Raw genomic sequence first — 15,912 nt, 5'->3', positions numbered from 1 at the left:
GATATAAAAACAATTTTAAAAAATTGATATTTATGAGCATGGGAATATGGAAAAAGTCATTGTTTTGAAGCTCCTTCTAGAATTGCTACAGAGCATTGGAATCTAGCTCAAATTAACAGAACATCCTTGAAATATTCAAAGACAAGAGTTAGCTTTGAGTATATATTTCCAGTGCAAGTGACCTCGTGATGGAATAGAGGTTAGTTGGATGGATTTGCATATTCTGTCTTTAAAATCTCCTTTCAAATGGAATAGAAGTGAGACTCTGGAAACCTAGCACAGCAGAACCTTGTTAATGGATCATGGCTTTTTATTACATAAATTCTGACACAGTGAGGATTAAATGATGTTTTTACTAAACTCACCTAGTGCTTGTGATGAAAGTGTAAAATCTTAGTCTGTAGGGCGAGTGATACTCCTGTTTATCAACATCCCAGTTACAGAACATTAGAAATGACCAACCTGGGATTCCTAGTTCTGCTCCCTGCTCCCTGTGTCACCCTGGTCAATCACTCCATTCTCTGTGGCAATTAAACATATAAAAACTAGGTACACTGAGGTCAGTTTTAATTACCTGCATAATTTTCTCTAATAAAATAAGGATTGACAACTGGCCTCAACAGAGGTAAAGCAAATAACCTAAAGGTATTTACTTTTTCCATACCTTATTCATTATTTAGTAATGCTACGTCATAACTACACTGCATCATTCTCCAAAGACCAAATTCAGATAGACACATTCTAATCTCATGGGCAAAAGGAAGAAGCAGGGCAGTGGGCCCTGTCAGATGAGTTCCTGTTATCTGAATCCACACCAGCAACTGGGATAACATGTGATTTTTTAAATGTTGCTTTGTTCTGCTTATCTTTTTAGAGAACGACATCCTTACACATTTAAAATAATAGTCTGTTCTAAAGTTATCAATTTAATGTGACTTAGAGGCATTGACTATCTTCTAGGCACAATTCCGTGTACTTAAAAGATGGTGCCTCCCCCTCGAGGAGTTTACAATCCAATAACCATGGGCTCCAGGAGAGAAGTGCAAAGTACAGGGAGGTTCAGTGAAGAGAAAGGTTTGAAAGAGCATTAAAGAGAATTTAAAAACATGTTTCTGGGTAAAGGTGACCTCTGCAACGAGACTCAAGAAGCAATAGAACCATGAAAGTAAAAGATAGGGAGAAGAAAATAGTCAGGAAAGTTCAAAGAAAATCAGGTTGTGGCCCAAACCCAAGTTGTGTGCGGGACAGTAGCAGAAGAGGCTGTCAAGAAGATCGGGGAATAACACTTAGGATCTTGGATTCTTCTTTTTAAGAGTTCAGACAGAGGGGGGATAAATGGAGGCCGCACTCTTTGTACAGACAACGAATCTGAAACTATGTCAATTAAGTACAGGATACATTGTCTTCTTTTATTGGCTGTGGGAGCTCAGTGAGCATAGGAATCCTGTGTTCTAGCTTCTGAATCTCCAGAGTCTTCCATTGACAAATGCCCAAATCCTTTCTGAATATTTATGTAAATGGACAAATAACTAAATTGACTAAGGTAAATGTGAAAAATTTAATGTTACTCTTGGTATATTTTTTCATACTGGTAAGTTCCTATGTGATTTATTTCAAATGAATAATAAGTGCATGAAAAATTCAATGGGATTTTCTTTTCTCCACATGATTTCCTTTCTAAGTTGTTCAGAAGATCATATAAATATTAAAATATTAACAAATACTATACACAATGAGTTAATGCCACAGACTTGTACTAGAGACTGGTTTTGCATATTATCAAGTAGATCTTTGTATGAAAAGCAAAACAGGTATTTTGCCAAAGATGACATCTAATAATAGAAAAATCTTTTTCCTATCAGTTTTTCCTTAAAAATATCTGTTCCTCATATCTGCTTTTAAAAAGGTTGTTTTACATTAGAAATGCAACAAAATCTCTTACAATGTTTGCAGAAACCCTTATCTAATACTCCAGAATTTTCCCTCCTCATTGGCCATTGAACTCTTGGAATTGGTCAGAGTGATAAAGGCAATAAGAGCTTCTCCTCCTACCTCTGGCATTATTCAAGCAAGAAAGGATTTTAATGAAGCTATGGTTTAAGAACTCTCTTGTTCATCAGGCTGCCAAGGGTATCCGTAGGTCATTTAGGAAATGATGCAAAGAACTTCCCTCTGAAAGGATTCTCCAGAAATTACTTCTGGGAAGGACTCAGTGCCTATTACTAACTCTGGTGAGCAGTAGGAGCGGAGAGGCTGGTAAATGTGTCTTGACATATGGAAGAGAGGAAATCTGGTGTTTCCTCCCCTCACTAAAAACCTCTGCTCATCACTGGACATTAATAAAGAGGTGAAGAGATGACTTGTGAATTTTCTGTTATAATAGAGGGAGCTCCCAAACACAGCAGTGATTATGGATGAAGAATTTACCTTTCTCCCCTTTCACATAAACACACAGGAGTGCCTTTCTATTTGATAAAGAGGGTGATAGGAGAACTTCTGATTTGTTTGTTTGCTTAGTGTCCAACTCCTGCCTTTTCCTGCTGTACTCTGCAACTCAAAAAAGAATGCTTTCCCCGTAAACCGCCCACATAAGTCACGCGGGCACATCTGGAGAGCTCTAAGTGTATCTGTACAAGGCAACACTGTAGTAGTATTATCAATGTTGAACAGTGGTTTAAGTGGTTTACATAATCCCAGATCAAATTAGCTTGATTCAGATCAACAACTGATACTGCAGAAGAAAATAAAAATTAGGGATCCAAGAGAAGGGAGGTTAAACTTCATTTAAAAAACAGAGTATAAGTTGTCATTAGATACAACCTATACATAACACAAAAATTCATGTTTTATAACAAATCATAACCTACATTAACCAATCCTAATGAAATATTTGGGAGACTCAGTGATTCTGGAATACAAGATTTTCTTACCTAATTTGTTTGGTTAAAAAAGTCAGTTTATCATAAACAAGAACCATTTTGAATGGTTCACATATTTAATCCAGGCAAAACAGCTTTAGTTTTTTGGCACAGTCTGTTCACAGTAAGTGTTCGGAAATATTTGTGTCAATAAATGAAAATTTTAATTACTTTTTGTCCCTTGAAAGCACAACAGGGTAATATAAATGTACTCTTCCATAGAGTATAAACTTTTAAATTATTCTTATTTGTAAATAAAATTTCAAATTCCAAATAAAATGATGGGACTAAAATCAGAAAACTATATTATATATATATATAATATATATATATATATATATATATAATATATATATTGTTTGCTAACTGTCAGAGGACCCACCCACTGAGGCTAAGAGTTTTATAGACTTAGTTTTACAGAAAGTTTCCTTGGGAGCATTAACATGTAGTCCCATTAAGCATATAATATGTATAATATATATATATATGTATATATATTATATATATATATGTGTATATATATATATCACAGTGCTCTTGATATCATCAGTTTGAATATTCAAAGGTAAAAAGTCTTTACATTTCCTATTCAGAAGACCAAATTTATCAGGAAATAGCTTTTGATTACAAAGAATGCAGCATTTATGTCTCGGCTAACCCAAAGAAATAAAGCTCAGTAAAGGAAATAAAGCTATAGTAAATTGCTCCAAAGCAAAGGTAAAATGATCACCCAATTAAGCTATAACTTTAAAAAATCACCTTGAGGTTAAATTGGAAAGAAATATGAGGAAAAGGGCAATTAAAGATCAGTCTTTTAAATTTGAGGTCTTCTCATTGACAATGAAAGATTCAGTTACTTAAACTGTTTTTTGCTATTTCATTTATGAGTTGCTTTTAACAGTATTTCATCCCTCAACAGAGGAAATAAGGAATGCTTTTTAGAAAAAAATAAAAAAGCTATACCAGGCTATCAAAATCTTTGTTAAGAAAAATAAACTGATCAAGATTGATCTCCAGGGTTTCTCAGAAGTTCACCAATTCCAAAATGTTCACATAAATTTCAAAAGGGAAGAAAACAAAAAACTTCTCTATAATAAAATGCCTAAAAATTTGTTTAGGGGAGCACTGGGATTGATAATAGTCATATTTTGTGAAGTGCTTTTAAGTATAATTAAAATAAGAATGCATCTATTTTCTCTTCTGGAATCGAAGCTTCTGTTCTCCATTACTAAGAAGCACAGATCAATTTTGTCTACCAATTCTTAAGGAGTTTTCTAGAATAGTTTGTTCAAGAAAAGGTTGAATGTGCTTTGCTTTGGCAATACTTTGGCAGGCGGGACTGTTTTTTCAATTTTTTTTTTTTTTTAAACCTAACAGCAGTGTGCCTACTAAATATGTCTACAAAGCAAATGCAAGGGAGATTTCCTCTACATTAAAGCATACTGGAAAGTTATTTCTTTTTCAAGAGGTCTTTACTATTAGTTAATAAGAGAGCAAGTGAAAATGATAAAAAAAATTATCACATGACTGAAAAAAGATTGGTTATTTCCCTTTGTTTTAAAATTCTCTTCCCACTTCTTTTAAAATCCACTAAAAAGACAGAGTTTGTTATAAATGTCGCTGAAATGGGATGGATAAATGGTTAAGTATGACTGAAGGTGGCCTTAATCTAATGTACTATTGTCTGTCAGCTAATCTCTCCTGGTTTAACAATCTGAGTTTAACTACTTCATGATGAATGAAGGGAGCAAATGACCTGAGTGTTTCAGACCATAAAACAGGCTTAGGGAAATAAAAGTTGCAAATTTAGACTGGCCATCAGTGGTGATATAGCTATGGTTTTAACAGAGACGAAGAGTTTTAAAGGAATTGTCTAAGTGTACTATTAGGTAATGAAATGCTGATCACTTACATTTAAGTTACCATTTACCCTAAAGCAGCCTACTATATGCAAGATTTGCCGTTACATGAGCTCTGAACAGAAAGGTGGTGCGCTGTCAGAGGACCCACTGAGGCTAAGAGTTTTATAGACTCAGTTTTACAGAAAGTTTCTTGGGAGCATTAATATGTAGTCCCATTAAGCAAAAAAAGACTCCGGTTGTTAACAGCAGGAGGTCTATTGTTCAAGAAGAAGTACATTTCTTGAGATTCATTATGAGGTGGGGGGGATCCTTTTTGCCATTCTGCATATAAAATCTTCTCAAAAAGACATCTGCTGTTTAAAAAAATTCCACCTACTTTTACTACTACAACCTTTGTTAATTTTCTCCAGTTCTCTGCTCTGACTTAAAAGTCATTTCCTTAAGAAAACAGATGACAGACAGGTTGAGTGACTGATTACATTGTGCCATCACTTTGTTTTTCTCAGAGGCCTCGGTTTAAGAGGATGGATGTTGGTGTAAATGACAGAAAGGGGAGCTTCGCATACGATTTCACTTCTGTTCAAAGACAAGCTAATGTAACCTCACTACGGTGCAATCAACTTGACAAATGGACACCGTGCAAACCTCTGCCTCCCACTGAAACCCGAGAGGCTGGTTTACCCAATATTCTCCCTGTGGACGGAGAAAGACTTCATGCTGCTAGGCTGTATAATGGGTTCATCTGATAATTCTTTGCACGTAATGAAATTTGATAATATGGAGGTGAAATGCATCTCAAAGAATGAAGCAAGTTAATGAACTTATAAAACTACACTAAAGTCTTTTAAGACCTGAAAAAATAGAAAGAGGGACCCAGCTCAAACGATGTTGGGAAAATGTAGCAGTTCTCATGCTTAACTCTGCAATCAATTAAAGATATATGGCTTTTACTTACAATGAATAAAAGATCCTAACTCTAAGGAGTACAGCTCTAGTTAAACAATTCAATATAATCTGTAGGCTTTGGAGTGCCTTATCTTTACCATCAGATTTTGCCAGACTCAGGTCTTTACCTCAAGAATTTTATGTTATTTTATTCTGTTGAATTATTTCCCTGGAAGCTTAATATTTTTCCTTTTAAAGTGGCAAATATCTTAAAGAATTTATAAATACTGTCATACGAAATTGATAAAGAGTTCATCTGGAGATTTAAACATATCTTAAACAGGCTATGGATACAAAAATCACAAAAATCAGGGCTTCATAAGGAATACAAACTTCAGCTTTAAAGTCATAGTGTGAATCTTTGCTTTTTCCAAGTACAAATGTTTAGATAAATTATTTAAGAAATACACGATATCGTATATGTTGCAGGCAAGGCTGATTTCAAATCCTCTGTAGTAAAACTGTCTATTGGTATTAATGCTTGCAAATAAATAACCATGAATGTAAACTGCAATCAGAAGCAGTTTTAACACATGTAAATGTTGAATGAGGTAGAATTTTAGTCTTATGTTTACTTTGCTGTTGTCACAAATAAAAAAAGCACTTATGAAAACATTTCATGCTGAAGTGAATGGATTTCAACAGCTGCTGATTTGGTGACATGGAGAACCCCAGTGGAGACATCCTGCTGAATTAACGTTTTGGAAATGTTAAAAAGAAACTTCAAACAGACCTCGTTTAGCAGGCGGTCAAAGATTTTGCTCGGTGGGGATCATGTGAAGGCTAGCAGAGCAGTCACTCAGCCATGAATCAGACTTGTCAATAGTTGCCTATTTTCTCAACAGGTGACTCAAAAAGGCACACTGTCTATTTCCCCTAACATTTCTATGTTTACTCTACAGAACAAAATTATCCTAGACTTTGGCCTTATTTAGGAAGGCACAGCACACATGGGTGCGGAAATTGTGATTGAAGGGGTTTGAATATATTTTTTAAAAGTTACTCTTTCCTTCTTTTCTAACCAATAAAAAATTAGCTAAGCTGTATTTAACATCTAATGATTTTCAAGTAAACTTTCATCCTAAATTAGAAATCTGGAACAGATTCAATCAGAATTATGAAACGGGAAGAAATCCTTGTGATAACCCCAAATCAAACTCCCATTTTACAGCTGAGGAAACTGAGGCCCACAAAGACCTAGTAGAGATTTAAGTAATTTGCCAAAGATCACATATTTATTGATTAATGTCTTAGAAAAGAAAGTCTATCTTCTGACTCCGGGGTTCAATATGATTATACTTGTCCTTAAGAAATAAATCAGAACTAGGCTTCATTTAGCAATGAAAAAATACCAAAGGAAAGACACCATTAAACTGGGCAAGTTCTCATGGTTCAGTGTTTTTCTGATTTGGCATGTTTAAAAATTTTTTTTTCCTTTAAACTTGCCACAGAGATATAGAGTTAACGGAAAATTCCTTCCCCACATTACCAAGAAGTGGGGGTGGAAGAGGGCGGGTCGGGGGGAGGGTGAAAAGAGGTCCAGTTACTAAGCTTTGTTTTCAACTCTCAACATTTAAGAGTTTAGTACAAATACAGAGTACAAAAATAATACAGCATCTCACTGTTACTGATTCAGATTGGCATTGTAAAGTGTGTGATACAAGCTACTATTATGTCAGAAAATTACCAGGTATCCATTAAATGAGCCCAGACTACTTTCTATTGTTCCTTTTTTTTTAGTTGTTTTTGAAAGCCGAAGTACAGAGTTCAGTGAGAGTTCTCAGAGGTGACTCCACAATCATAGCCGTGCTCGTTAGCTTAGTCAACTTCACCTCCTGCTCCCTTCAACACAGTCATTACCAATCCATGCTAAAATGGAATCTGAATGCTTAGTAAGACACCTCATGCTGGCAAGACATTTCCCAGAAAAGTACCCTGTTGAAAACACTTTCTACACAATTCAGAGATAAAAATTAGTAAGAAACTTGAGTAAACGCCAGTCCCATAAACACATACACACAACCAAATACACAAACCTCCCAGGGCCTGAGCTCACTAATTCCTGTTATTGAAATTTACCTTTTAGAAGTTTAACTCTTCATGTCGCAAAGAAATGCAAAGGAAATCTAATGCAAAGGCTGATGGGAGTGTAAAAGACAGACTGGGTTTTTACATCAAAATGGAAAATGCCCTCATTCTGTGACTCAGAATGCCCACACACAGAAATTAAGGCCAAGAAGATAATTCAATAAGTTGAGAAAGATATACGTGCAAAGATCTTCATGGCAGTATTTCTTTATGGTAGTACAAAGTTGGAAATTAAATTGAACTAAAATTGAATGAAGTTGGCAAGAAAATAAAGATATATATATATATATATATATCTTTATGTATGTATATATACATATATATACACTGGCATATATGCAGCTGTTAAAAATGGTCACTTACTTAATATAAAGCTACAGTTATATCAGCATAAGGACTAACACATAGATTAATAGAACAAAATAGAGAGCCGAGAAGTAGACCCACACTTACTTGGTCATTTGATTTTCAACAAAACACCCAAATTATCCAACTGTGCTGGGATTCCTAACTGAACTCTATGTGTGAAAAATAAACAACTAAACACCGCAACTCCTTGTACATACTCCACACAAAAATTAACTTTAGGTCTATTGTAGACCTAAATATAAAAGCTAAGACTATAAAACCTTTTGATGAAGGCAAAGAAGAATATCTTTGCGCATTGGGAATACGCAAAAGTTTCTTGAAAGACAGATAAGTTATCATAAAATAAAAAACCATTAACTTGACTTTCTCAAAATTTAAAATTTCTCATAAAAATACATTGAGGAGATGAAAAAGATAGCCGCCGACTAAGAAAAACTATTTTCAAAGTATGTATAAAAAAAAGATTGGTATCTAGGATATATAAAGAACTCCTATAACTTGATAATGAAAAAACCAACCTACTTAAAAATGGGCAAAAATCTGAATTGACTCTTCACTAAGAAAGATATATGAATGACCAATAAACACATAAGAAAAAAAGCACTCAACATCATTTGTCATCAAGGAACAACAATTTGAAGCCATAATGAGATACCACTACACACCCATCAGAATGGCTAAAATTAAAAGGACAGCACCAAATGTTGCCAAGGATGTGCAGGAACTGGAGCTCTCCTACATCATCGGTAGGACTGTTGAATGGTGTCTTAACAAAAAAAATACACCTACTCTATGACCCAGCAATTCCACTTTTAGGGATCAATCCCAGAGAAATGAAAACATGCCCACAAAAGACTGTACAGGAATGTTCACAGCAGCTGTATTCATTGTAGACAAAAACTGAAAACAATTCAGGTGTTTATCAAAAGGAGAATGAATAAACGAACTGTGGCATATTCATATAACAAAATACAAAACTTAGCAATAAAAAGAAACAGACTACAGATAAACACAACAACTCTGAGTAGAAGAAGCATTACACAATGGTGTATACTATGAGAGTTCATTTATATAAAGTTCTGGGACAGGCAAAAATAATATACCAGGGAAAAATATCAGAACAATGGTTGCCTTTGAGGGTGGTGAGTGCTGGGATTTTCTGAAAAAGGACATCAGGGAAATTTCTGTGGTGATGGGAATGTTTTCTATCTTGATGGGGGTTTGAGTCATACAGACATATGGTCAGAACTTGTCAACTGATAAACTTACGATTTGTGCATTTTATTGTATAATTTTACCTCAAAAGGGAAAAGAGGAACCATAAACAAAAATTAAGTTAATGACATGAATGTTAAATTACTGGGGTCACGGCGGGGGTGGGGGGTGTGCACCTGGGTGGCTCAGTTGGTTTAGTGACCAACTCTTGGTTCCCACACAGGTCATAATCCTGCGGTCCTGGGATCGAGGCCCAGGTTGGGCTCCATGTGCTCAGCACAGTCTGCTTGAGATTCTCTCCTTGTCCTTCTGCCCCTGACCTCCCACCCACTCTCTAAATAAATAAATAAACAAATAAAATATCTTCAAAAATTACTGGAATAGGGATGGATGTTTGCTTCCTTCTTTGAAATGCATCCACCCCAAAAAGACAGATGAATGGAGATGCTGAAATATAGAGATATGTGATGAAGCAAGTATAGTAGTCAGAATGCAGGTGATTGGCAAGGAGCATGTTTAATTTTTCAATGTAACACTTTCCTGAACTGACATGTTACTTCTATTAACAGATACTCCTTTTATCTTTGTATACAATGAAGTTTAACTTTTCCTAAGAGAAAAAAGAGGATTGAACAATTTTCACATCCATCTATGGCAAATGTCAAAAGAATGTAGAAAATACAACTAGTATGGTTTGGTCAGTCATTTGAATATCAAAGTCTGTTACCATTTGGAACAATATGAAAATGCAGTGACCATTCTGCCACCCTTTATTAAAAAGTCTCTGACATGGCTCAGAGCAAAGAATCTTTTAAAAATGATCTAGAATAACAATAAACTGTACGCCACTTATACTTTAATTAGAAATATAAAGATTACTGAGAAATAATATTATCTTAAATTTGAATGCAAAGCTTTGTCAACAAAAAACATTTTGAATTTTGTAGATGGCTGATTTATATGCATGCAGAAGGCAAAGCAACATTTTTCCAATTATGTTGCACCAAAAAAAAAAAAAATTGGAGATAAACCACAAGATACTGTAGGACCCTCCAGAATCATGTATAATAAGAACACTTTATTATAATCTGAGTACCTTTACCATATAATCAGATTAAAAACCTAAGCTGTGCTCATATTCCTAAACCAATGTACTTTATTGATGAAAAGAAGAGATTGCACTCTTATTTTCTGGTTATGATTTTTTATTGGCAATTGAAACAATAAATCTACGTTGTATGACATTCTGGGATGATTTGGTATGACGCAAAATACCAGGCAAGGAAGCTAATCTGATAGAAGTGTTTTGGTCTCTTTAGATCATTTAAGTGCCAAATATATTACTATATATAAAATTCGATGATATACAGGGGAGTGTGCTTATGGTATTCAGTAATTTACAGATACTAAATTAACTATGCTACTTAATATAAAAACACATAATAGACCCCAGAAGGATTTCTTCATTTGGCTGCATGGAACAATGTGCTTTTTCCTCTCGGTTAGATAAATACTTAGCATCACAGGTCAATAAAGCAAAAGTCTGTCATTTAACTGGAATTGAGAATTTTTTAATGGTTATTGGATATAAGAGATGGTCAAAGTGTGAAGTTTAAGTCTTATTTACATTTTTCTTCTGATGAGTTATTTTAAAAAACACATTTTCAGTTACTTTACCAACTGATTTCTTTCCTTACCTAATGACTTCTTTATTTTCTTATTTAGTGTCATATTATAGTTTCTCAGCTGTCAAATAAAATGTCAATAAAAACTCATACTTTTTTCATTACTTAATTTAGCCACATTTAAAGACTGGGTCTTTTAAATAAATCATAAACTATCAGGGGGATTAATTCCTGAAACTCAACATATATGTGTATAGTTAACAAATTCCTTGGTTTATCTAATGAAAAATGTGACTGTAAAATAATGATGATTAAAATATCTCAGAAATTATTTATATAAGTGAGTACTGTCTTATTAATATTCATCTGGGAAAGCAACAATTAATATAGTTGTGGAATTCCATGTTGGAACTGTCTTTCACAAGCCTGTGTGAATGTGTCTTCTCTCTCTCTCTCTCTCTCTCTCTCTCACACACACACACACACACACGAAGTTGCCTTCTTTTATGACCACAATTTCAGACACAATATTCCTTAGCTGACATCTCCGAATGACCTGTAGTTACTCCTAAGAATCAAAGCCACCACAAAAAGTGATAAAGTTGCTACCGAAAGAATGTTTGGAAAATTCTGAAGACATTTCTGAAAGTGGAAACTCAAACATATCACTAAAATAAACATACATTGCCTCCCAAGATGCTAACATGGCCACTTTGGAGGAACCAATACTTAGATGTATACACTCTGGAATGTGTGTGTGTCTGTGATTAACTGCCACATTTGAAGGAAGTATGCCAGAATGGAAAGAACTTTGTCGGCATCAAAAATCCTGGGTTTGAGTTTCAGCTCTGCCATTTGTAAGCTGTGCAAGTCTGGTAAGTCCTTCCACTTTTTTGGGTTTCAATTTCTTCATCTTTAAAAGAAGAGTTGATCTATTTCCAATAGAAATATAATGGGGGCCACATATATAACTTTTATAGCCCATTTAAAAGTAAAGAGAAACAGATGGAATTAATTTTAATAATGTGTTTTTATTTAACCCAATATATGCCAGTTATTATCATTTCAATCTTTAATCATAAAAATCATTAATGAGATCTTACACTTTGGCAGCAGTAATTGAAATCCATGTGTGTTTTGTACCTACAGCATATATCCAGTTTGGCCCAGCCACCTTTCAAATGCTCAAGAGCTTCATGTGGCTAATGGTTAACATACTGGACAGCACAGATCCAGACAGCAGTTCTTTCAGTTTTAAAAACCCTATTATTACTCTGTTGTCAAAATTAATATATTAATAGAATCTATACGAAATTCAGCCAAGGATATGAAAATTATAGGTTAAATACTTCCATAGGAGCTTCACTTTTATCAGCAAAGATTCATTAATTTCCTATCTTATCTAGCATTTATAAGCTGTGGATGATTTTTCCTAACATTGAATAATCATTAAGAAGTAAAGAACTGGCAACTATCTTCTGAATTCAACCCCAGAGAGTAGATTAACTAATCTATTAAAGTGGTTTATGTCTGTTAAATAATTGCCAAGTACCCATTTCATATTATATGATGCAGATTTGGCCTACATCTAAAGCTTAGGTCCTTAATCCTAAGAAACCTAAGACTATTTTCAAATGAATAAACATTCAAAGTTAATCCTGCAGTGACAAAGCCTATTTAATTTCTGCTTTGTTTGCTTTAGCCTAAATGAAATGAAAGGTCTAAATGCTATGCAATAGTTTTTATATTAGTGTACCATACCGCAAGCACATCAGTGTTCAATAATAGATATCATTATCAATTCTTGGCAGCTTATTATTGGGAACGACCATGCTCATTAAAACAGGTGATGATAGATTCTAACAGAGAAAAATGGACAAACTGTTAGCTGTGTTGTATACCTTAAACTTTAAAGACTGGAGTAGAACCTACTTGCATCACAGGACAACACCTCAATTATCAATTAAACTTGCAACAGACCCTTACAAGTTACTTATCTCCAGGTACAATTGTACATCATCTCAAATAGCTTTTGAGTTTGTTATACTAGACTTTACAAAAATTATATGCAGGTAGAGCTACCCTATGACCTGGCAATTGCATTACTGGGTATTTACCCCAAAGATATAGATGTAGTGAAAAAAAGGGTCACATGCACCCCCATGTTGATAGCAGCAATGTCCACAATAGCCAAAATGTGGAAAGAGCTGAGATGCTCTTCAACAGACGAATGGATAAAGAAGATACGGTCCATGTATACAACGGAGTATCATGTCTCCATTAGAAAGGATGAATACCCAACATTTGCATTAACATGGATGCAAATGGAGGAGACTATGCTAAGTGAACTAAGTCAAACAGAAAAAGTCAATTATCACATGGTTTCACTTATTTGTGGAACGTAAGGAATAGCATTATTCTTCTAATGTTTAGGAAAAGGGAAAAATGAAGGGAGAGAAATCAGAGGGGGAGACAAACCATGAGAGACTGTGGACTCTGAGAAACAAACTGAGGGTTTCTCTGGCCTGGTGATGAGTATTGAGGAGGGCATGTGTTGCATGGAGCACTGGGTGTTATACGCAAACAATGAATCATGGAACACTACATCAAAAACTAGTGATGTGCTGTATGGTGACTAACATAATAAAAATAGTAATAATAAAAAATTATATGAAGGTACTCTGACATTACTATAATCTTTAGAACCTTCCTTTTCCTCTTAAATTTATAAGAGTAACAGCACACCCAAGTGTTTTTGTATCATTGTAAGTCACTGTATAATAGAAAACTTATTTTAAAAAGGACTTAATAAAACACCTCAAATGCTTTGTCAAAATGCAAGAGGTGTTTCTGAAAACCTCTGAAATGTATTTCAACATGATATATAGTGAAAGCTGATATTAATTCATACGTATAGAGGGCAACAGAACAACATATTTGATCCCTTAATAACTAGCATAAAATATGTTGTGTTTGTAAATTTGTCTATAAGATAAAATCATGTTATTTGAGGTCAACTTTCTACATGATTTGTATTATTTAAGGAGCATTCAGCAGAGCCAGCACAGTACACAATACTGTCTCGTTTCTGAAGAAAAAGGTAAATATTTATCACAGAAACCAGTGAAAAGAGTATTAAAGGTAAATTCAGGGAAACTCTTAATGTTATGTGGCCCATTCCTACTGTACCGCCTGGCACTGTGGAGTTGTTCAATATTTGTTGCATGAATGGCCATAGAAGATATACACTGTACAATATATATGTGTGTAAACACTATGGTCTGCATTCATTCTATAAATAAATAAACAAATACACACACACAACACATATACTACATAGGTACATGTTTTCTTTTCTTTTATGAAGATTTTATTTATTTATTTGTCAGGGAGAGAGAGAGAGAAGGCACACTCAGGTGAAGCTGCAGGCAGAGGGAGAAGCAGACTCCCTGCTCAACAAGGAGCCCGATGCAGGACTCGATCCCAGGACTCCAGGATCATGACTCTGGGCGGAAAGCAGACGTTCAACCGATTGAGCCACCCAGGCGTACACGTTTTTTGTTTGTTTGTTTTTTTGTTTGTTTAACTAGAGGAATCTGTTAATAAGAAATTTAAATTTGATTTTAAAGTCTGAATCTTAGTTCTCCATTTGGGTGACACTGAGACTCAAATCTTGGGATCCTTGGTTGGCTCTGTCAGTGGAGTGTGTGGCTCTTAATCTTGGGGTTATGGCTTCAAGCCCTACATTGGGTATAGAGATTAGTTAAAAATAAAATCTTAAAAGGAAAATAAATAAATAAAATAAAATCTTTAAAAAAAATTCAAATCTTTTTTCTGCTTTCATTCATTATGCACTGCATTCATTCACCGAGTTATTTATGTAACCAGCAATATGAAAGGTATGGGACTGATATAAAAAGAATAAATGTTTCATGAAAACAAACAGACCAATAATTATGAAAACAAAGGAATTGCTATTTGGGGAGGTTAAGAAATTTGCCCAAGGTAACCCAGGCTGTTGAGTACAAAAACCAGGTGTCAAATCTCAACCTATATGTCTTCCAACTATCCCAGGAAACATAAGCCTAGAGCTGGTGAGGGTGTGTGATGGTTAATTTTATGTGTCAGCTTGGTTAGACTGTGGTGCCAAGCTTCTTGGTCAAATACCAGCTCAGATGTTGTTATAAAGGTATTCTGTAAATTTAATTAATATTTATACATCAACTGACTTTAAGTTAAGGAAAATATCCTTGATAATATTGGTGGATCTTACCCAATCAGCTGAAGACCTCAGGAACAAAATTGTGTTTTCCAGAGAAGGAATTCTGCCTCAAGACCATAACATAGAAATCCTGCTTGAATTTCCATACTACCAGTTGCCCTACGGATTTCAGACTAAAGATTACCAAAACTCTGATTATGTTTCCAGCTTGCTGACTAGCACTACAGATTTTGGACATCTCAGCCCTCACAACTGTGAGCCAATTATTTAAAATTATTTAAAAATTCTCTCTCTATACAAATATATCCTATTGTTTATTCTATTGGTTTTGTTTCTCTAGAGAAACTTCACTGACACAGGGAGTCATAGGAAATGGAAATTGGGAAGGCATCAAATGTGAACAATAATGCAATTCATGGATGTGGATAGGACACAAAAGAAAGCAAGGTAGCAAGGATAAAACTTAGGTACAAGAGTATGTAAGGGCCCTGCAGAAGACAAGAAGTCAAAAGGAAAAGATCAAATCAAGCCAAAAGAGGGTTTCACAAAGGAGGGAAGCAATATTGCAGAAAGGCCAACTAGGATGAAGGATGAGTTTAGGTCCTGGTATTTGACAATTAGTAGGACACTGGTGACCATGGCCAGTGCAACTATAGTGGTGACTGGGA

The 15,912-nt window shown here is 34.8% G+C and overlaps 1 protein-coding gene across 9 annotated transcripts in view; it reads right to left on the bottom strand.

The window, feature by feature from the left end:
• Positions 1-15,912, bottom strand: part of STAU2 (staufen double-stranded RNA binding protein 2) — a 336,676-nt gene that overhangs the window by 67,399 nt on the left and 253,365 nt on the right. Inside the window, exon 13 of one of the 9 annotated variants that reach the window (XM_059166213.1) lies at positions 14,425-14,763. The exons of 7 other annotated variants lie outside the window; for them this stretch is intronic. In XM_059166213.1, coding sequence (XP_059022196.1) covers positions 14,749-14,763 — 15 coding nt within the window. In that variant the 3' untranslated portion in view covers positions 14,425-14,748. Of the gene's footprint in view, positions 1-14,424; positions 14,764-15,912 lie in introns of those variants that run through there. One more of the 9 variants, XM_059166211.1, reaches the window with a different exon arrangement.

Source organism: Mustela lutreola, chromosome 3 (assembly GCF_030435805.1).
Source record: "Mustela lutreola isolate mMusLut2 chromosome 3, mMusLut2.pri, whole genome shotgun sequence".
NCBI lineage: Eukaryota > Metazoa > Chordata > Mammalia > Carnivora > Mustelidae > Mustela > Mustela lutreola.
Note: the sequence above shows the minus strand (reverse complement) of the source record. Positions and strands in the feature narration are given on the sequence as shown.